At 37.7% G+C, this 23,519-nt stretch overlaps 1 protein-coding gene across 8 annotated transcripts in view; it reads left to right on the forward strand.

Annotated features, from left to right (window-relative positions):
• Window positions 1-23,519, forward strand: part of TNRC6A (trinucleotide repeat containing adaptor 6A) — a 99,199-nt gene that overhangs the window by 15,123 nt on the left and 60,557 nt on the right. For 7 of the 8 annotated variants that reach the window (XM_017887114.1, XM_017887116.1, XM_017887118.1 and 4 more), the window contains exons 2-3: window positions 5,647-5,734; window positions 13,148-13,169. In XM_017887114.1, coding sequence (XP_017742603.1) covers window positions 5,675-5,734; window positions 13,148-13,169 — 82 coding nt within the window. In that variant the 5' untranslated portion in view covers window positions 5,647-5,674. Of the gene's footprint in view, window positions 1-5,646; window positions 5,735-13,147; window positions 13,170-23,519 lie in introns of those variants that run through there. The other variant, XM_017887122.1, reaches the window with a different exon arrangement.

The following is a 23,519-nucleotide window of genomic DNA, read 5'->3' on the forward strand; positions in this document are numbered from 1 at the left end:
ATCCTTTCACATCTGGATGTAGAGGAGACCTTTCTTTTGCAGCTGCATAATATTCCATTTTAAGGATGTATCCATTTTATTTAACTACTGTATTTGCAGATAATTGTCAGTTATTGTAAATAGCATGTTCCCCACCCTTCGATACGATGACCCCTTTCCACTTGCAGATAACTATTAGTTTTCCTTACTTTAAAAAAATATACAAAACTTCATTTTATCCTATTCTGTTCATTTTACAGCTGAAGCTTTTGAAAAACTGATCCAAATCTCCAACTTCCTTACCTATTTTTGCTCCAGTTCAGTTTTCATCTCTACTGTCTGGTGAATTCTATAGTTTTGAAGGTTACTAGTGACTTCCTGTTGTGTAGTGCTAGACTGGTTTTGGTGATTAATTTAGGTAGGAGGATAAAAATGAGAAAAGGAATGGGGGGTGGCAATCAAATGGGAAAAGAGGAAGACTGGAAGGAAGTAGAAGAAGGTGGGATCTGCAGGGGAGAAAGTAGGAGAACAGAATGTTTTTTGGCAGAAGATATGAAGTGTATTTTTATTTCTAGCTTGTAACGTACATTTGGCGTCTGTGTGAGGATGGGCTGGCTTCTGTGTGAGGATGGGCTGGCTTCTGTGTGAGGATGGGCTGGCTTCTGTGTGAGGATGGGCTGGCTTGTGGTGTGTTGCTGACTGCTAGGCCCTCAGGAAAGTTACCTCCTGTTTTCTGTCTCCTAAAGCAAAATAGAGACACCTAACCCCTTGTCACATTATTGTCATTTCTCCCTCTGTCGCCCAGGGTGGCATGCAGTGGCACAATCATAGCTCACTGCAGCTTCCAACTCCTAGGCTCAGTTGATTCTTGGGCCTCAGCCTCGCGTGTAGCTGAGACTACAGGTATGCACCACCACCCCTAGCTAATTGTTAGGATATTTTGAATTATCTCAGATTTATTCTTTGCTTTCTTTTTTCACTGCCACTGTGGTAGTTTGGGGAACTACACATTCACTTAGATTTTCGCCAACAGTCTTCTCACCCTGTTTTTGCCAATTTATTGTCTATTCTTACCCAACACTTTCCCTCCCTTTTTCAATTCCAGTCAATGCTGGTCCCTGCAGTTGTCATGCTGACAAGTCTCCATACTTCACTTGTGCCCACACCTTTCTGTGCTCCTAAAAAATCTTGCCTCTTTTGCAAGAGCCAAATCAACTTCTTACTGCTCCATAAAGCCTTCCACAGTTGAAACAGCTCTTACACCTGTCTTATTTCACTACTCTTGTTTACAACCTGTACCAAATGTTTGTTTTCTTCAGATGTGTTCAGTTGTTCCTACAAAATTGTAGAAATTTTTTTCCTACAAAAAAATCATGTTTCCTGGCTGAGTACAGTGGCTCACCCCTGTAATCCCAGTAGGCCGAGGTAGGAGGGTTGCTTGAGCTCAGGAATTTGAGACCAGCACCACCTCACTCCAGCTCAGGGCAACAGAGTGAGACTTCATCTCTTAAGTAAATAAATAAGTTTAGTGCTTGAGGTTTCTATTGGGAGCTGGTTCTTTACACCATGGAAATCTACCCCCTGCCCCACTTTAAAATTACTGTGTAATATTCCTTGGTGTGATTACAGGATGATCTAACTTTTCCCTGTTGATTGGTTTTTGGTGATGATTTTATGCTGCAGTGTCTATCTTTGTACAGTTCCTTTTTCAGAGGATTAGATTTGAATTGATGGATTATAAGATAGTGACATTTAAAAATTCGTTGTGAATAGATACTTCCAAATTGCTCACTAGAAGCTTAGTGCTACTTCATACATACTTCCAATAGCGTGTACAAGAGTACCCTTCAGAAGGGATTAATTTTAATGATATTCAGTGCTGAGAATGTGGGAAAAATTGACCAGCAAGTGTCAGGAAGCACAAGAATAGGAAGGGGCATTCTCGCCCCGAGGTGTACCCTGCTGCCTTGATAGGCCCTTTAAATAGAGACAGACTCTCATTAGGTTGCTTATTCCGTTCGCAAACTCCTGGCCTCCCAGACTGCTGGGATTACAGGCCTGAGCCGCCATACCTGGCCAGAAACGCATTCTTGAACAGTACAAGTAAATCATTTGTAGTGGCTACTGGAAGATGTGGGCAAAATTTGAAGCTTAGCTTGATTTGTTGTGTTTAATGTACCATCCTAATCTTGATCTATTTGTTTTTTCAGATCCAGATATTGCATTTCCCCTAGTCAATGTATGAAATCAACTTTAAAATACAATTTACATACAGTAACATTTAAACGTTGAGTGTATAGGTAAATGATTTGACAAATGTATACACCCTTATAACTACCACTCCAATCAAGTTAGAAAACATTTCCATCTTCCTAGAAAGTTCCCTCAGTGTCATTGACTTTTACAGGCCACCTCAAAGGCTTTATACATGAAATGAAGGACATAAGTCAAGTTCTGATAAAAGGGGAGTCTGGTTTTTACAGACGAGGTAGATTCACAGAACCTACAGATGTGAGGTATCCTGCAAAGTAGCCTTCAGGGCATGAATGATTGCTAATTGGAATGTTGTCTTGGTGGCAGGTGCATCAAACAGAGTGGCCCACTTAGGCCTTTCAAATCCATCAGCCCTTACTCCTCTTGATAGTTGTGGTAAATGATATAGTCAGATGTCTTAACTGAGTCTCTATGAACATTTAACTCCTGGAAGCTGACGTGTTTGGGCACAAGTTTTTTTGTTTGTTTGTTTGTTTGTTTTTTCAGTTGGCTTTCTGAAGGAGGAGATACGGGAAAAAGTATGACTGGTTGGCTGTGATGATGGTGTTGAAGAACAGAACTTACTCCCCTTTGTGCTTACAGTATCAACTGATATTGTGATATTTCCTTGAGAAGAAATGTGTGGTACATCTTTTAAGTACTAAGGGGGAAATTTTTGGCCAGGAAAACACTTGCTAGTAACCTCATCAAAAGTCTTGAAAATGAAGTTTGAGAAAGGACAAAATACTCCAGATAGAGACCATTACATGGAGTAAAATTATAGTGACATAGATCAGAAAAGGACATGTCTGTAATTCACAGCAGAACATGAAGAACAAATGCTGAAGATGCTAGATGTTTCTGAATAAGTACCTGTGATATTTTGACACAAGTAGGGTAAAGACAACCTTTTGGGTGCCACTGAGGACTGGTGAGTTGGATTCATGACTAGGCAATCGAGTGCTTACTAGATAAGCTTTGTGCTAAGTAAGCAGTCCTAATTCTTGTAAAAATACTAAGACATTGACATGTATGGTCATTTGTCCCCCGTTTTTTCATGAAGAAACAGACTGAAGAAGATTAAGTATTTTGAGCTGGTAATCAGCTTTTAATCTTGACTTCTGCGTGTCTCGGGGTAGGTAACATGACAGTGGTGTAACCTAGTTGCCGTTGTTTACTGATTTTACTCTGCTGCTCTCGTATGCTGTGGCTGTCTTGCTCCTTGCCTTCCCTGGGTTTGTACTGTGAGTGAGCTTGTTCAGTCTTACTACCTCCTGCACACAGAATTCAAGAGAGAGTGAGTCATTGCCACAGTTGGCAGGAATCTGTTATGTTACTCCATTAGCCACATGACAGTTCTGCTTGTAACAAAATGATAGCGAAATATAGCAACAGTTACCATACTCTTCTTCCAGTTATCCTTTTAGCTGATTTTAGTAGTCTTATACTTTACTAAGTTTTTATCAATTGTGCATAATGTCATTCATTTCCTTTTTCAATGTCTGCATCTCCTCTCAGTCTGTTCCATCAGCAAAGCCAACTTAAATTTTGTTTAATCTCATTGCAGTGCACCTGTAGCAACCCCTTCCAGTTTCTTAGACACCTGCCTATCTTTCTCCTTTTATCTTCTTCAACATCCCTACTGCCATGCATTCCAGCCTGGATAAATAATGTGCAGCTTCCCAAATGTCTAGTTCATATCTCTTAACCTCTCCTTGTCTGCCTGATATTCTTAGTGTCCTCTCTGAAAAACTTCCTCAGGGCAGAGTTAGGTATTTTCATTTTGTGTGATGCTTTTCTTTGGGTAACTGGTGATTTTGGTTGTTGGTATTATGAATGAAGGTTTAGGGTCTAGACTTGGTGATGAGTATAGGTAGCTGGAGTGAATTTCTTCCAGCTTTGCAAAGGTTTCTTTGCCCAGTAGACTCCTTCCGTGAATGGGAAGGCTGATCTGTGTGAAGGGTGTTGATTGGCAGGCTTTACTTTACAGTGTGATAGAGGGAGTGGCAGCAGCCTCCAATAAGATGGGCTTTGTTCTGAGACAACCAAACCCATTCAAGCACCTAACAGACTCCTGTGGAAGGTTTTGTTTCTTTAAAGAGTATTTATTTGGCTTTAGGCTGCATTTAGAAGCAACTACTACCTGTTGGCCGTGGAGACATCTGAATGGGAAGTGGGTGGGAGGGGTTGAGTAGCTATGGCTTTTTTATTCCTTAGACAGTCTTTTTGCCTCATGCTTTCTTGCTCTGGTCTTCTGGAACCTCTCTAGAGCTCCACCAGAAAGGATGGTACCTAAAACATCCATTTCAGACTGCTCTTGTGTTTATTCTTGGGTGGGGTGGCTTTTGCTTTTGCTTATCAGCTTTGAATAAAATAAAAAAGTAATAATCTTTTTCCCCGAAAGGTAATAACCTGTTTCCTGAAACACATTTGCCCAGTCTGTCCCTTTGAAATCCTGAACCACAAGTTCTGTTGACAACTTTAGCCATTTGAGATTTTAAAAATTTAAACAAACTAATATGAAGAATACATTATTAGGCCGGGCGCAGTGGCTCACACTTGTAATCCCAACACTTTGGGAGGCCGAGGTGGGCGGATCACTTGAGGTCAGGAGTTTGAGACCAGCCTGGCCAACTTGGTGAAACCCCGTCTGTACTAAAAATACAAAAATTAGCCAGGCATGGTGGCAGGCGCCTGTAAAGTCCCAGCTACTTGGGAGGCTGAGGCAGGAGAATATCTTGAACTCGTGAGGCGGAGGCTGCAGTGAACAGAGATCACGCCACTGCATTACAGCCTGGGTGACAGAGCAAGACTCCGTCTCAAAATAAACAAGAGTACATGATTGTTTCCTAAGAATTGATAGAATACTTTGTAATGTTTGTGGAATATGAAATTGTTGTAATGCTGAAATACAAGTCACCTATTTATTATTAAGGTTTATTAAGTTATGTTCTAAAAATATTTACAAAGCTATTTAGGGCAGGGAAAACTAAAGGTAGCTTCCAGAAACCTAGGTGAGAGGGGATTGTGAGGAGGTCTCAGGCATTGCCATTAGCTACTAATTGATACTTGGGGCCAGTAGCAAGGTAACTCCAGCTTCAATGAAGTTTACATTCTAGGATTGGAGGAAATTGCTTGTTTCCCAATGTAAAATTTGCTGATTTTAGGTTGTCTTCTTTGATATGATATTGAGATAAAAGTTGTACTACTTGTGGCTTATTAAAGTGAATTGTACCATATAGTGGCTATATAGTTAGGGTTAGGTTGCAGGTTGCATTTTATTTCAGTGAATGATAAAATAATAATTTGCCATGTCTTCTAATAAGAGTGAAAAAGTGAAAATGAACCTGTATGCAACATTATTTTTATCTCTCAATACATTTTGGGAAAGTTAATTGCAACTGTGTGGTTCAGGGATTTAGTGCAAGAAGAAGAACAGTTGATGGAAGAAAAGAAAAAGAAAAAAGACGACAAGAAAAAGAAGGAAGCTGCTCAAAAGAAGGTAGTATATGTATAAACTATTTATTTTAAGCAGTTTAAACATAGAATTAAAAGAAAATCACTCTTACAGATTTTTAAGGCATTTATTTGATTTAATGTTTTAGTTTTAATGGAGATTCATTTTAATATTTAATGTCTTTGAATATGCAAAGTAACTTGCTGAGTTTCTACAATTTAATGCATAGTTATTACTCTTGCCAATAGTTTTTCAAAGGTAAGTACATTTTATAGATCTTTATCTTTCAAATAGCTGTTCCTAGGTGTTTCATAATAATACCATTTTATAAGTGGGAAGAGCGTGGAATTTGTAGCCAAGTTCAGAGGATTTGAAATCTCACTCTCCCACATAGCACATAGAATGGTGTGACCTTACATTTTATTTAGCCTCTCTGGGCCTTAGTTTCCTTGTGTTTTGTTAAATGAGGGTTGAATTAAGTGAGATGATGTTATTATATGTAATACAGAAATAGAGTATTAAAGGAAAACATAATAGACATAATAGGAAGTAAAGTGTCAGTTTCTTTTTCCCTCTTTATTTAGTACGTGGGCTGATTTTTAAAGTTTGCAGTGTACATTAACCTTAAAATAAACCTAGGACATTGTTTACTGCAAGGGAATTCTAAACTAGCTAATGTAGTATAGGAAACTATAACTAAATGCAAAGTAAGTTAAAAAAAATTTTTAAATCTGTAATTATTAAAAATTTTCCAAATTGTTAATACTAAAAGCTGATAATAGTTAACTAAATGGGCACTCATCTACTATGTCAAGGTTTCAAGACATTAAAATGTTCTAAAAGACCTTTGAAATTACAGTTTCAATTCTCTTTTCTAATGAAAAATTATTTTGATTTCTTATATATGCCTCTTTTGAGCCAGGCATTGTGCTAGGAATTGGATGTAGGCTATAGCACGATATTTAGGTCCACATTATTTAATAGGGGAAAACACAGACTATAAAAGTGGCAGGTGAGGCATTTATGGGGAACTGTTGCAGTACAGAGAGAGAGGTGCATAACTCAGGCTGAGATGGGGCAGAGGAACAGAGAAATTTCCTTAGAGTTGAAATTAGGTGAATAAGGAGCAGAATAGAAAAGGATTCCAAACAGTGAAAACTCAGAAATACATGGTAGCCTCTATGTGTTAAAGGATGGGTTTTACTTGGGGGAAAGAGAGGGAACCAAGGGTGGAACTCTGAAGAGTTGAGCTGGGAAAGGCTAGGAGGTTTTCTCAGGGCTTGGGGGAAAATGCTGAAAATGTTTTAGTAGAGTGACATAAAAGTTTGTATTTTAGTATGTTTACCTTGGAAAATTGTGGAATTGGATTAGAAGGGGTAGATACCAGAGTGTGAAATACTGGTGAAGGGACTATTAAAGTAACCCCCAGACTTTGTTTAAAGGATATAGAGGGAGAGTCAACGTAGATTGATTCGCAGGTTCCGGATGAGTGACTACATTTGAGAGGAGTTAATCAGGCTGGGGGATACAAGGAAAGGGGAAATGATAAATAATTCATTTCTACATGTCCTGAGCCTAGGGGTGTCATCAGCAAGTATTAGGGAGGATAATTAAGTATGAGATGAGAGGAGATGATGTGGCCCTAGACACCTGCCTTTTGGTTGCTCTTAGGGGTGCCTGGGAAGGGATGCATAGGTATATGAAATGGTTAGGGTTTTGATAGGCTTCTCATGGTTTGGCATTGACCGACGCCTTGGGCCTCTGTCAGAGGCTGTTTATGTAGGATAGTCTTTGCAGTCTGGTTGGTCATTGCTTGGGATTTCTTATGAGAAGGTTATGTCCTCTGTAAGTCTGAGTAAAGGTAAAGGGGTAAAGGCTTATCAGACTCTTGTTCCATGGTGTGAAAGGCCGTTTGCCCAATGAAAAGAGCTTCTAAGAAACTTAAGAGGTTTATTGAAAAGGATGCTCGGGTGTACTTTATGAAGATTCAGTAGTTTGGCAAGCATCTGAGTGTTGAATTAGGCTCTGTTGGTCCCTGTGTCTAAGGAGTTCAAGAATTAGCTGATAAGTCAGAATGTATGTGAAATGGCTAGAGAAGAGGCCTAAGACAATATATAAGTGTACTTGTTTGGAATTTATTCTACTTACTGAGAAATTTTAAGAAAGGGGTCACTTGAATGATATTTTTAAATACTGTGTTTTTGTGAATATAATTTTAAAGTTGTAATATATACAACAATGGCTCTACTTGTTACAAGTACATCTTTACATTCTTGTATAAATCAAATCTCTAAATCACCAAGTCAGTATAGGTGGTCACTTATGTGTAGGCAGCTTATAAATAAGCCTCTAACACATGAATGGTGATTATTGTGCCATTTGACTTCTCACCAAATCTGAAGTGACAGCTTTTCTTATTGTTGCCCACTTCATTCCTGTCTCACCCCGTGGTTCCAGTCTCTCCCCTCAACCATGTCCTTACTAGAACCATCATCAGAAGCTTAGGGATATAAGAAGTTTTTCCTTCTTTTGCCAGATCTTCGGCACTGATAGGGTATTCCTGTGTGTCTCATAGACACATCAATAGTATCTGCCCAATGAACACAATATAAAGAAAGGTTTAATACCTCTAATAAATGTTAAGTTTAGCAGGCTAGGCCACTACTGTAAATTAGACTGTTCTCCAAATTTCAAATAATCAGCTTACAACTGAATTTGAATACAACCTGTTGGTGAAGTGAGGACAGCTGGTATTTCCATAGAGTGTTACCAGATAGCTCTTGAAAAGAAAAGAAAACCCCAAATGGCACACTTTATAGCCCATATGAGGAATTGTGAGTCATAGGGTTTTTAAGACAGGTTTCCTGGAACTGTTTTTTTTTTTGTCTCTAGTAGGAGCCAGCAGGTGTATCTAGGCAGATATCTACATGAGCCAGGTGGGCAGGTCCATTTATATAAATGTTGGCATATAAACTCAATACAGTAAAAAGTCTATTTTATGTAATTTATATTTTCTTATTTTTGAAAAGGCCAGATATTACCTGTTCTAATACATTTGTTCATCTTTAATATAAGGAACCTAAGCATTAGAATGAATTAAGTGATTGACCTTGGTTTCATCATGGTGACAGAACCAGGAATATAATTGAAATTTCTCTCCTCCAGCTGGTGCTTTGCCAAAACCCTGTGCCATGACTTTATCCTTTTCATGCAGAACATTAGCTTATACTTTGCTTTATTTTTTGTCATATAAAGGTGAACTTTAAAATTGGGAAATAATATATTGTGATAATTTTTATAATAGGGCATAAAATAGGTTCTTATGCCATGAATACTGAAAATGCATACATTTAATAGTCCCCAGTGGCCACTGTGGTTTTTTTTTTTTAAATTAACACCATGGGTTATTTTCTATTTTAAATAAAAAGCCAGATAACATAACTTCCTATAAAAACAATTAGACACCATCAAGGCCTTCAACAGTATTTTCATTATGATAGTTTTTATTATCCTATCATTTAAATACTAATTTAAATATTTAAATTCTTTAAAAGAGCTTTTTCACATTAAAAACGGTGATTTTTATTATATTTCAGCCCCAATACATTTGTAATTAACATGGAGACCAATGACTTTTGTTTTTAAAATTTTTTGAAAAGCCTTTTAATCAAAGATTATGTATAACACTCTTTTCTGTTTCATATCTAAGAACCAGGGTTGTTATTTTCTGATTCTTGGGCTTAGAAAATAATTTGATAGAGCATGGAAATGTAGGTTCTATACTTTAAAAAAAGGAGAGGAGTGACAGTAGTAGCAGTAGGTTACTATGGATTTCTCTCCAGGTTCTGTTTTTAGAAGAAATTTCTTGAAGGGATCTTAAGGGAAATGTAATGAGGAGGAAAATGGAGATTGAGAAATAGGTTAATTATAGAGGGATAGTTTAGTGTAGCCTTTACTTTAAGCATGCAGTTGTAGTTCCTAGAAAGCATATAATGGTCGAGGGCCAAGGGGAACCAACAATACAAGTTAGGATCTTTTGATGTTGAGAATGTGTCAACATCCATGGACTTTTTGCTGTTACTGTGTTAAGAGCTGAAGGGATTTTTATAGGTGTTATTGACTTAAATATACTAAATTCAAGTTTAAATGAGACCTAGGTTTTAGAGAGCTTCCAGCTTTATTGCCATTTTTGAGGATCATATTCAGCAGCTTAATTAGTAAATTTTCTCAGTAACCTTGGTGGTAACATGACCAGGCCTGAGTTGTGCTCTCATTGAGGGCAGTTAGGTGTTCTCTTAGTCTTGCCCCTTGTTGCACCTTACACTTCTCTTCCTCTTTTTTAAAACCCATTTTAGTCAACAGATCTGGATTCTAGACTGAGTGCTGATTGCTAAGTCATAGGAAAGCTCTCTGAGCACTAGGTATCTCATTTAAAATCAGTGAATTGAACTAGATTAATTATTTATTCTTAATATCAGGTTATAATACTTGGCACTGTTAAGACATTGTAGATGATTAGAAAAAAAGAGAAACAAGACCTGGAAACAGGATGAATGTAGAGTCAGCTTGTTTCCAACAGTGAGAGCCGGTACTGAGCCAAAGCACGGGCAGCACCACAGCAGCAGCTGATGTCTGCTGGATGCTTTCTATACGTCAGGCTTTGTCCTAAGTGCTTTTATATGAGTTAAATCCCTTTAACCTTACAACTCTGAGACGGGTGTTTTTGCCACAGTTCTATAGATTAGTTGCTTTAGAGAAGTTAACACATTTGACCATGGTCACACAGTGTAAGTGGCAGAGCCAGGTAGGCGGTCAGGCTTTAGATCCTGAGGTCTTAACCACTGAAGTGTGCTTCAGGACCATGTTGTTGGGACAAGCAGTGCAGAGCCTGACAGGCAAAGCAAGTGGAGTGCTATGCTCTGCCACTGCACTGCTGTCTTCAGTAATGAAGGTTGCAGTTGTGATCATTGCTTGTGGAACCATAGCTCAGATTTTTTTTTTTAAAGAATAATATATTAAAAATGGAAATCATTTTGCTTCTAGATTGGCCAGAATCTTTTAATTATCTGTGTGAGAGGATTTACAGTGATACTTCACATTTGAAGTGGTGGTGTGTAGTTTTTCAAAAAAAAAATCTTTCACATTTTATTATTTGACCCTCCTAATAACCCTGAAAGGTAAGCAGGACAATTATTTTGTCCATTTGAGAGATTAGGAAACTGAGACCCAGAGGGTTTAAATGATCAGATCATTTCAGAGTGAAAACAACCAGTCAAGATTAATTTTAATATATTTTATGTAACCTAATATAGCTAAAAAGTTACTATTTTGACATGTAGTCAGTATAAAATATTATTAAGGCATTTTTTATTCTTTTAAAAATACCGAATATTAGAAATTTGGTGTGTAATTTGCTCATCTCAGTTCAGACTGGCCACATTTCAGTGGTCGGTAGCCATATGTGGCTAGTGGCTATTGTTTTGGATAGTGCAGACAATTACTCTTAAAATGACTGACCCCACCTCGAAAATTCTTTTTAATAATTTGAGTAACGTACTAGGTCTCTAGACCAGCCCACAAAAACCTGTTTTAAAGAAGTGGAACTCTTAGTTCTGTTTCTTCCTATTCCATGAGGAGCTCTTGGTTTCTGTAATACTACTTTCATTCCTTCTGTATATTAAATCCGATTCTTAGGGGCAGACACACCTTAGGTGTCTCCATGGGGCCATTCTCTGTAGATGACAGAATACTGAATGAGGCTGACCATTGTTTTGAAGCAACTTTTTCCAAAGAAGTTTTGTAGCATATATCCTTTATGTTGTAAGGCCTAAAAGAGCAACACTGTATACTTTGTTTTGTTTTGTTTTTTTGGTAGAGACAGGGTTTCGCCATATTGGCCAAGCTGGTCTCAAACTCCTGGCCTCAAGCATCTGCCTATCTTCTGCCTCCCAAAGTGCTGGGATTACAGGTGCAAGTTGCACCTGGCCTACTTTGGGTTTTTATGTGGTTATTGTTTCTATGTTCTGAATTTTTTTTTTTAAGCCTTTCAACATGTAAAAGAAATTTTCTGCTAATTCTTTGGCTTCAGAAGATTATGCATCTTACTGTTTGACAGACATTTCTGATACCCAAAAGTGTTCATAGACTAATTTCTGTCTAATAAGACTTGTTTTTCTACTCTCAGATTTTAAAATGATTTTTCCAGAAACAAATAAAGTGTTGTTAGCTAGTTGACTGGTTGTTTGGCATTGTCTTTCCATCAAAAAAAATGTTTTTAATTTAAATTTTGATCCATAGAGTAAAAGATGAGCCTCCATTATTTTGTATTTCACTAGTGCTCTAAAACTTAGCAAAGCACTTAGGTGGTGGATCAAGACTCCCTGACTTTCTGGGGAAAGATTAATGTTTAGTGTGGCTTCAATATTAGGGTAATTACTATAGCTTTTACCATATATATCTATAATAGTATGATTTAAAATGGTATCTTTGATAACAGTAATTTCATATAACTAAGCAAAATGAATTATGCCCCATGGCAGCTAAGAAAAGCTTTATCGCCATTTGGAAACAACTCCTGGTTATTCAGTTACATAGTCTTTTCTCACCTCCCTTCCTGTTCTTGTATCTGTTATTTTCAGGATTCCCATAATATTGATTTTGATCAACAGGTTGATTTTTTGCTTGGGCTTTTCTGTCTGGTTCTTTTTGAGGCCCTTGGGAGTTTGAACTAGTCACCTCGAGGCAACCCTGCTGTCCTCAAGCCCCTCTCCTCAGTTTTGGTGTCAGAAAATGAAGAGCAGATGTTGGAAGGCAGTGAAAGCAGAGTTCATGTCAGTTCAGCTTCTGATCACAGTAATTTTAACGGATTGTCAGATGTGTCAGAAGTGATAAATTAGTTTGAAATTTTTTTCTGCTCAGAAATACATAGATACTTAAAAGTTGACTAAGTTTAATTGCAATAGCAGCCTAACCTCCAGGAGTTAATTTTATTACTAATTTGGCTAAAGTGATTATATACAGCTTTTCTTACAGAAAACTTAATTCATCTTTTTATCACTTGCAACAATTTTTGAAGCCATTTAAACATACAAAATATATTAAATCCATTTAATGTAAAGGTGACAGTTTGTATGAAAATCATTTTTAAAGGACATGAGAAAAGTGCACCTCCCATTTAAAAAATTATATACTGTCATACAGTGATATCTTCTATGCTTAGTGTCACAAAAAGTAGGTTTTTTAAATTAATAAACATAGTATCAGGGATAATGGGGCACATCTGTGGGAAAAGCATGCTTTCCTTGCATATCTTTTCCTGTGCAGTTCATCTGTTTGAGAAATTCCTCATTTAATAAAGGTATATATGTCTTATAGTAATATATGAACATTTTGTCATAACAGTCCATTTCTTTCAGTTTCATATTTACATTGTTTTTTGTTTGTTTGTTTTTATTTTAGGCCACTGAACAAAAAATCAAAGGTACGTTGTTTAAAGCTGTTTTTTATCCCTTTTTTCATTAAAGCAAGGTTGTTTATATGCATTTTTATTCATCTCAAGGATGGGAGAGAGAAGAGCATGAAAGAAATGGGTGGGCTAAGACTTCTTCCGTGACATACCTTGGGGTCGTCCTTTGGGGTTTCATGGTTATTGTGGTGTATGTCACCACATTTATAGTGCACTGCCTCAGAGCTGCCTTAAAGCTGTCTCATAGGATAAGAGTAAGCACCGCTTCCTAATGTACTCCCTTGTTTTGACTCTTGGGGCACAGGCACCTTTCTTTCAGTCTTCCTTCTTAAAGTCTTCTTGTGTGGGGTAACCTCTAGGACCCCACTCTATCCCTTGGGAGTTCTGCCTCCTTTATATCTTGTTCTCTGAAGAATGTTCCCCATTCCTTCTTATAGGCAGCTAGTGACATCCATCTCTGTATTATCACTTAGAATAGTAGATTGCAAACCTTACACATTGTGTGAGATTGAACAGCACCCATTAGACCCCAAGCAAAAGACACTGGAGTGATAAGGAAACAGGAGACTACTTCCTCTCAGGAAACAGGAGAGTAATTCCTCTCAGATCCTGAATCAGGAGTTCTTCACCCTCTCAGGAGTTGACTACTTGGTAATGAAAGGTGTAAAGCTCTCAGATGCTGAACTTGTTGGGCCTTGAGATTCTGAATTTTTATTTTAAGCTCTATGAAAAGTATAATCTTACCCCTCAAAAAAAAAGATGAATGAAGGAATGAAATGGTTCAAAGAGGAATGAAATGGTTCAAGCATGATTCAAGACAAAGAGATAAGAAATAACATGATGTGGCTTACAGTAGTGGTATTCCATAACATGATGTGGTACACAGTGGTGGTATTCCTAGAGCATTAAATACTCAGTGATAAGTGGGCAGGGTTGAGGCTGAAAAGATAGGTAGGGCCAGGTAAAAGTGGGTTAATTTATGTGCTGTTTGTACCAACGAGCTTGGACTTTTTATGTGACAGGTAGTTAGGAGGCATTCAAGACTTAAGCAGAGTGACGTGGTGCTTTGTTTCACTTTGTTTTCCATTTTTTAAAGCTATCAACTACTGTACATGGAAAGTATTGGTTAGAAGACAGGTAGGGATTTGAAAGGTAGAGCTAAGAGAAGAAAGACATTGTGAGCAGAGGAGGCAGGTAGACAGCATGGGGAATACAACATGCATCTTTTGTCTCTAGAGTTGGGGAGGAAGCGACCGAATATAGGCTCGGAGATAGAGGGAGCCACAGGGCTTCATGCTGGTTAAGCCAGCAAAGGTGTTTGGATTTGGAATGTCATGGTCATAAGCTGTGCTTTAGAAACTTAACTTTGCCAGTAGTGCCTAGAGTCACCAGTAGAAGTGAGATTAGAGAGGGTCATGAGGGTTTGAACTGAGGTCTTGGCAGAAGAGGTAGAAGGTGGGTGACAGATGTGTGAGATACAATTGACAGGACTGGCAACTGATGAGATCAGAAGAGGAATTGAAGGTGCTGTTGTGGCTTTGAACTTGGAATGTCTAAGACAGTTACAAGGATGTGGAATGTAGGGAGCAACATTGCCAAATTAGTAGGAATGTTACCAAATTAATTTTCCTAAAACTCTATTTTCCCCACCCGTCTCCCCCACATAGCAATGGTAAGTTGTCCCTAGTTGTTCTTGCTTCAAGACCAAACTCCTTTGCTTAGCTTTAAAGGCCCTCATTAATCTAACCTCCCTTGACCTAACCAGCCTGTTTCCCATCACTCTTTATACTTTTTAGAGCATTCTTATCTCTTTCATGTTCATTCTTGTTCTTTTTTATCCAATTTCTCAGCCAAGGATGTCTTTATCAGGCCTTTCAGGTTTCCTAAACCTCTCAGAGTTCATCCTCGAATGGCTCTCTCCAACTACCGTTGATATCTCCCTGTCCAGTTTCTTAGGCTGTTATAATCTCAAATTTGGGCACTTGGTTATATTCTTAGATTTTTGATTGATCCATGGATATTTGTTTCTTCAACATCTTTGAGTACCTAGTGTTTATATCATTTCTAAATGTAAGTACTTTTTTTCTAGCCTTACATAAAATATGATCATATTTAGTCTTCTTGTTTTGTTTTAGATTTTCCACAACTCTTGAGAATGATAGGCTGAGTATATGAAAGTCACTTCAGAATACATTTTGTTGTTTTGCCAGTGATTTCACTCACGTCATCCTTCTTTTCACGTCTCTCTTCATAATTGTTCACATTTTTTCTGATTCATGGAAATGTGTTGTTTTATTTCTGTGCTATGTATTTGTCTAGGTAGTATTTATAGTTTGGGGTTCACACAGTGGTTAGAGATTACAAACTGGAGACTTGAGGGGCAACTGTGGCCCACTTGGTGTTGGTGGTATTTACTAAACTTTGTATTTTGAAATAATTTTGGATTTACAGAAATGTTGGAAAGATTGTACAGAGACTTCTCATACACGCTTCATTCAGCTTCCTCCATTATTAACATCTTACATTAGCATGGTACATTTGTCAAAACTGAAAAACCAACAATGATACTAACCTCACCAGTTTTTCCATTAATGACTTTCCATTCTAGGATCCGATGCAAAATGCTACCTGCATTTAGTTTTATGTCTCCCCAGTCTCTGGTTTCTGTGCTGTTTTTATTATAATCCTGTACATTTTAAAATGACTGCCAGCATTTAAAAATCAGAAGAGTCTGCCTATTCCAGAATTGCTGCTTCTCTTGCAATTCATACTGTCAATATGATTTTTTCTCTTTCTGTATTGTAGAGTCTGTGTAAAGACCAAGTTTAGCCACATGTGGCCGTCAAGTACTTGAAATGGGGCTAATGTGACTGAGGAACTAAATTTTTAATCTTACAGGGCAACATAGCTCTGAAGTGTAATGGGCAACATAATGACCTTCTTGAAAGTTTTATTCTTGTGACTTCAACTTTGAAAAACTGTAAAGAATATAAATATTTGAATATTCAGAAAATCTTTTAAAATCTGTATCTTACGAGTATGTCCTTGAAACACCAGGAGAGTGAAGTGCTAAAAAACTTCTGGTGAGGTATAGGGATAGATGGATACATTTTAAGATGCCCTGTGGTATATATAATATAAAGGCCCTTGCCTAATGTCTAATGTCCCTCTTCAGAGTGTCCTTGGGAACTTGGTTGAGAATAAGAAAATTTTTTTTAAAGTTTTTCAACTCTGACATGGACTTTTCTTTTCTTTTCTTTTCTTTTTTTTTTTTTTTTTTAAGGAGACAAGGTCTCGCTCTGGAGTGTAGTGCACAATCATAGCTCACTGCGGCCCTGAACTTCTGGGCTCAAGCAATCCTCCTGCCTCCTGAGTAGCTGGGACTACAGGAGCAGGCTATTTTTTTTTTCTTCTTCTTCTTCTTTTTTTAAATGTGATCATGGTGTGTTACCCAGGCTGGTCTCAAACTCCTGGACTCACATGATCTTCTTGCCTCAGGCTCTTGAGTACTTGGGACTATAGGCATGAGCCACCGCAGCTGGCTGACATTGGCTTTCTTGGGAAGCATGTTGATTGTACATTCCTTTCAAAAGAATAAGTAAGCACTGTTGATTTTTGACAGCTAATTTTCTTTCTCTCTCCTCTCTTTTTCCTCTGTCTCTTCCCCTCCCTGTCTCCTTCATATCAGTGCCAGTGCTTTTTTTGAGTGATTTCTTGAGCAAGGTATCTTCCAAAGAATAACAAACCCCTGAGCTCCTAACGGAGTTGTGGGAAGCCCGGGAAGATCCTGGTGGGAAACAGCAATGGAGAAAAAAGGATTAAGATTTTATTTTTTGGGTGATAAAATAGCGAAGTTTAGTTTATTACTGCCGTTCTGTTTCTGGGTTAATTAAAAACTCATGAAATTGAATCAACATTTACGCATTTTTTTTCCTGCCACAGTTGACACAGTTATTTTATCAATTCTAGCCGTAATATTTGTTTTTCTATCAAACACAGTGTTATTACATCTGGATGATAAAAATAAATCAGCTGCATGTCAAATCATATTGTAGACATTAGAGAGCTGACTTAGAGCCCTTTCTATGTGCCAGGCACTGTGCTTTATTTCATTTAATCAAGGAAAATATTCTAAATGTTTAACCACTAATAATGAATGGGTATCAGCAATTCAGAACAAGGCCCTAAAAGCTTCTTAATGTGCTAAGAGTTACTTTAGTTACTGAATTTTGGGAATCTGTGGGATCCAGGGCAGGGTCCATGGCAGCAGGTTGGGTACTCTGGGACTCATGTAGTCTATATTTAAAAATTGATGTGGGAGTAGGCCTTCAGTGTATACTAGCACAAGGTAAGTTTACGTTTAATCCTCTCAGCAGCCCTTTGAAAGTAGATATTAGCACCACTTACAGGTGAAATTGAGGCTAGGAAAAGTTAACTAACTTGCCCAGGTTATGCAGCTAACAAGTGCCTGAGCCAGAATTTGACTACGAACTTGACTGGGCTCTGCCGCTTCTGTTTCTTTAAAAACAGCCCCTACAGTTACATGGAAGACAAGATTTGAAGGACACACGATTGCTCATGCTGCAACAATAGTCACTGAGGGAACTAAAACAACTCATCTTTTAAAAGGAATCCAGAAAGATCTTGGAACAGATTTTATAGTATTTCTCCATTGATTAAGCATATAGAATTTAAAAAAAAAAAAATTGTAGCACCAGTATAATTTTGTGAATTAGGGGGGATTTAACAGCTTTGTGATGGGTGAGGCATTGGCTCTTAAATTGTTTGTTACATCTTTGGTTGTTGATGAAAATGAACAAGAGTTTTGAGAGCCAAGCAAGCAGCTGATTCTAAAACCTCCTGCATACTTTGATCTCTATGCAGTAAACACTGATCCTTCTCTGGAGCAAAACCAGAGTACTAAATTATGTTTGAAGTGTTTTTTTGCTACAACTGTAAGGGAGATGTAATGACAGTTTTGCTAAAAAAGAACCCTTCATTTCATCATTCTTCAAAGGGTGGAGGACCCTTTCTGAAGGGCTTGGACAACAGTTAAATCCCTTTCCAGTGTGCCTCTTGACCGATACATTTGTTAAAGTCATAGCACACAGTTTAGCTTCTGGAATGTGACTGAGATGGCTAAGTTTGTGTTGATGGAAGAAGTGTTCAGTTTGTCCCCTTCTCATTAATAAACAGAGCACCTCTTTACTTTTTCTTTCAGTCATCACTGCCAGTATCATCCATGTTTCACTATCTCATGAGGTCGTCTTGAGAAACAAAGGAAACAAAAAATACTTATGTAATAATCCATTATTCTAAACTCAGGTTTCATAAAGTGACATTATTTCCTTCATTCATAATTCATGAAATACTTAACTGTTTGCCGACCCTGTTTTATGCAATGTTATGGTCACTGGTAATAAGCACGAACAAAACAACCCCCAAGTTCCTGTTCCCACTGCACTTCCATTCTCATCTTCATTTTAGTAAAGGTAAATGTATGATTAAAGGCCTTTATCATTTACCTGTGATCTGAACTTATCACTCCATTTTCTCCATAAGATCTTATTATATATATTTAAGGTGTGCAACATAATGTTTTGGCATGCATATGCATGTGAAATGAATACTACAGTCAAGCAAATGAATATACTCATCACCTCACAGTTACCCTGTTTTTTTGGTAGAAGTGCCTAAAATCTACTGTCAGCAAATTTCCAATATATAATACAATATTATTAACTATACATCAGATACCTAGACTTACCCACATAACTGCAACTTTGTACCCTTTGACCTATGTCTACCCTCCCTAACCACTATTCTGCTCTCTCTTTCTGTGTATTTGATTTTTTTTTTTTTTTTTTTTTTTTTTTTTTAAGATTCCACTTGTAAGTGAGATCTTGGCAGTATTTTTATTTCTCTCTCTGGTTTACATCACTCAGCATAATGTCTTCCAGGTTCATCCATGTTGTGGCAAATGGCAGGCTCTCCTGTTTAAAGGCCGAATAATTCCTTTGTGTATATTTGCCACAATTTCTTCTTTTCTTTCTTTCTTTCTTTTTCTTTCTTTTTTTTTTTTTTTTGGCAGAGTGTTGCTCTGTCACCCAGGCTGGAGTGCAGTGGCATGATCTGCGCTCACTGCAACCTCCACTTCCTGGGTTCAAATGATTCTTGTGCCTCAGCCTCCTGGGTAGCTGGGATTATAGGCATGTACCACCACACCTAATTTTTGTATTTTTAGTAGAGACACAGTTTCACCATGTTGACCAGGCTGGTCTCGAACTCCTGACCTCAAATGATCCACCCACCTCAGCCTCCCAAAGTACTGGGAGTACAGACTTGAGCCACCGCGCCCGGCCTACAATTTCTTTATTCATCTTTATTCATCCATAGGTTGTTTCCATATCTTGGCCATTGTGAATAATGCTGGCATGAACATGGGAGTACAGATATTTCTACATGGTGCTGATTTAATTTCCTTTGGGTATATAGCAATCCCCCCGTATCCATAGAGAATCCGTTCCAAGACTCCAGTGGATGCTTGAAACCTTAGATAGTACTGAACCTCATATATACTATATATACTATTAATAATATGCTTTTTCCTATACAACATGCCTATGATAAAGTTTAATTTATAAATTAGGTATATTAAGAGATTAACAACAACTAATAATAAAATAATAAAACAGAACAATTATAATGATATATTGTAATAGTTATCAGATTTTGGTCCCTCTCTCAAAAATACCTTATTGTACTGTTCTCACCTATTTTTGTACTGTGGCTGACCATGGGGTAAGTAAGACTTTGGAAAGTGAAATCTTGGAAAAGGAGGGGGGACTACTGTATACCTAGAAGAGGAATTGCTGAGTTGTATGGTAGTTCGAGTTTTAATTTTTGTGGGAATCCATAAGACTTTAAGTTTCCCAATTACAAGGCCTTCTATTATAACGAATTTCAGGAACTTTGATGGCTTCATAGGGGTTACTGTACTGCCTAGATTCTCAGAGGAGAAAACTGAGGCTCAAGTAGTTTGTAACTTCAAGCACATAACCTGATGATACACAGAGAAGATGATACTTGTGAGGCCATTAGGGTAAACAGAAGAGGCCACTCACAGGTGAAGATGGCAATCCCAGAGAGTCGAGTCTAGTCACCCATTTCTCCGTAGCCTGTTTCCATCACACAGGTTGAGTGGTTCTGCTGTTAGAATTGGGGCTTAGTTCACTGTTTTTCTCCACAGTCTACGTAGTAGACATGATTTTTGTGTTGTTGGGTGGTATTAAGTAATAATACCAGGATTCTAAATGTGCTGCAGTAGTTTTTTATGAGATATTTAGAAGGCACATGTACACTAACCTCTTTAAAATAGAAGCGTAGGTTCATACCGATTAAGAATTTACTAATGGCAGGTGTTTTTCTTCCTGTGGAAGATGTCTTTAAGCTATGTAACAAATAAGATTTGTAGCTCTGTACTAGCAGGATGAAAAAAAAATGGCCTTCCACTTTCATGGGAAATAGTTCATAAAATGATTATTTTTAGGTAGATCATGTAACAAAGTCACCATTTTTTCTTTCCTCCTATTGTGAAGGGAAAATGATTTCCATAGATTTATACATGTAAGTCTAGACTTAGGTACTCAGGGAGGCTATGAAGAATGCTAAGGAGACCCCTTTTGGCTTTAGGCAAGGATTATTTCTAACAAATGTAGATTTGTTGCTTTTAAATACTAATAAACTGTTAAATTTGGTAGAAATGAAAGATTTTATACCTTCACATGTCTGATGAGACTGATCTGCAGGACAAAGGAAACAGGAAGTAGATATGAAAAAAATTAGTTTAATGGCTGTGAAATAATTTTTAAAGTGGTTAATCTGTAGTTAGCCCTTTATTTTAGAGAGTTTGTTTTTGCCCTTATAATTAAGATGAAAATAATATATACTAGAAGGAACACTTGTTTGGGGGTCAGATTGGGTTTTAAGTTTCACCTCTGCCATTTAGTAGACGTTTGAGCATGAATAGCTTTCTGAACTGTATTTGCCTCATCTGTAAAATGGGAAGAATATTTCAAATTTATGGAATCATGATGAAAATTAAGAGATAACAGATACATTGCCTGGCATCTAGCTGATACTTGGTAAATTTTAATATCCACCACTGTGGTTTTGCAATATCCTAGCAACCTTTCAGCCGCTTGAAATGACGTGCTAGCAGTTTCTCCAGTTAATTCAGGGTTCCTCCACACCCAGAAGTGATTTGCTTTTTCTTCCCATTAAAGTAGAACCCAGCCCAACAAAGGTGAATCACAGTGCAGTGCAAGGAATATGTCTTAAAACATGAGGATGGATCTATCAGCTTCATAAATTTGGTGGGCCAAAATTGGTGTGTTTTCTTTGACTTGTATGTATTTACCATGCATAATCACTTGTACTTTTTTCTTTTTATCCTTTTTTTTTGCTTTTTTTGAGATGTAGTCTCACTCTGTCGCCCAGGCTGGAGTGCAATGGCGAGACCTCGACTCACTGCAACCTCCACCTCCCAGGTTCAAGTGATTCTCTTGCCTCAGCCTCCTGAGTAGCTGGGATTACAGGTGCCTGTCACCATGCCCAGCTGATTTTTGTACTTTTAGTAGAGATGGGATTTCAGTATGTTGACCAGGCTGGTCTTAAACTCCTGACCTCAAGTGATCTAACTGCCTCAGCCTCCCAAAGTGCTGGGATTACAGGTGTGAGCCACCGTGCCTGGCCACGCTTTTTTCTTTTTATGAATTGCCCATCCTTATTATTTGCCTGTGTAGTTTTTGGGCCTAGAGTTTTCATTAACAATTTACATGAGCTCTTTCTATAGTAAGCGCATTAGCATTTCATCAGATGTATTTGATGCAACTATTTCCCACATTATGGACCATATCGTATATATGAAGTCATTCGGAGGATGAGGTACGAGGCAAGAATATCTAAATTTTGCCTAATCCCAGGCACCCTATCAGGAATACATACACTGAAGATGCAAATACATGTTCAGAAGGAGGAAAGCACAATTAAATCACATTTATACTATTAGCTTAGACTTCAGTCCTAAACGCTAGTGTGTTGAATGCTTCTCTGCATTAGATTTAGTATCCTTAAACTAAAACATATCTTTCCTTAGGTTAGGGAAAGTTGAGGTGAGGAGGGTTGGGAAGGAACAGAATGGATCCCTTTAATTTATTCTAAAGAACAAGTATTTTCCAGTTTCCCTTTTAAATTGGAATATACACACTTGAAAAAATACACATCAGTGTTTTCTCTATTTTATCAAATGTATTAATTTTTTATTTTAGAGTTCTTGACTAATTTCTATGCTGAGAAAACATAATTTTTCCAGATTTAGAAAATAGTTTGCCCATGTTTTGTAAAAGCTTTTAAAATCTGTAGCATTTTATAGTATTTTTGTTTTGTTTTGTTTTAAGATGGAGTCTCGCTCTTTTGCCCAGGCTGGAGTGCAGTGGCGCGATCTCGGCTCACTGCAAGCTCCACCTCCTGGGTTCACGCCATTCTCCTGCCTCAGCCTTCTGAGTAGCTGGGACTACAGACACCCACCACTGTGCCTGGCTAATTTTTTTTTTTGTATTTTTAGTAGAGATGGGGTTTCACCGTGTTAGTCAGGATGGTCTTGATCTCCTGACCTCGTGATCCACCCTCCTGGACCTCCCAAAGTGCTGGGATTACAGGTGTGAGCCACCGCGCCTGGCCAGTATTGTTTAATTTAGCTGAACTTTATTTTTATACTGTATATTTGGGACTTTTTGCCTAATTTAAAAAATCAACTAACCATTCTGTATTTCTTAACTAATTAATATCTTCAGTGATTTAATGACAGTTCCTTTATTATATAACTTTAGGGAATTAAAAACTCAGTGGGAACTAACTTATACTTGAATGTTCAGGTATTATGTTTATGTTTTTTCTTATTTTTAAATTTTGAGTCACAAATGGAAGCTGAAGCTCTCTAGAGGTTGCCACAGTGTCTTCCAGAACCGTTTTCCAGACTTACTTAGACATGAGAACCCCATGTGATACTTGTTTTTGAATATATGGATTCTGATTAGTAAGTGTAAGACTGAAGAATCTTTTGCTTCTAAACAGTTCAAATAAGCAAATTTGAAGAGGGCCATTCTGTACTTTTATGTTAATGGAGGAGAGATTAATAGGCAGTCTGAATTTTTTTCTTTTAAAAGGTGTCTGGGTCAGGCATGGTGGCTCACGCCTGTAATCCCAGCACTTTGGGAGGCCCAGGCAGGCAGATCATAAGGTCAGGAGATTGAGACCATCCTGGCTAACACAGTGAAACCCCATCTCTACTAAAAATACAAAAAA

The sequence above is a fragment of the Rhinopithecus bieti genome, unplaced genomic scaffold (genome assembly GCF_001698545.2).
Source record: "Rhinopithecus bieti isolate Rb0 unplaced genomic scaffold, ASM169854v2 scaffold_13348, whole genome shotgun sequence".
In the NCBI taxonomy this organism is placed as follows: domain Eukaryota; kingdom Metazoa; phylum Chordata; class Mammalia; order Primates; family Cercopithecidae; genus Rhinopithecus; species Rhinopithecus bieti.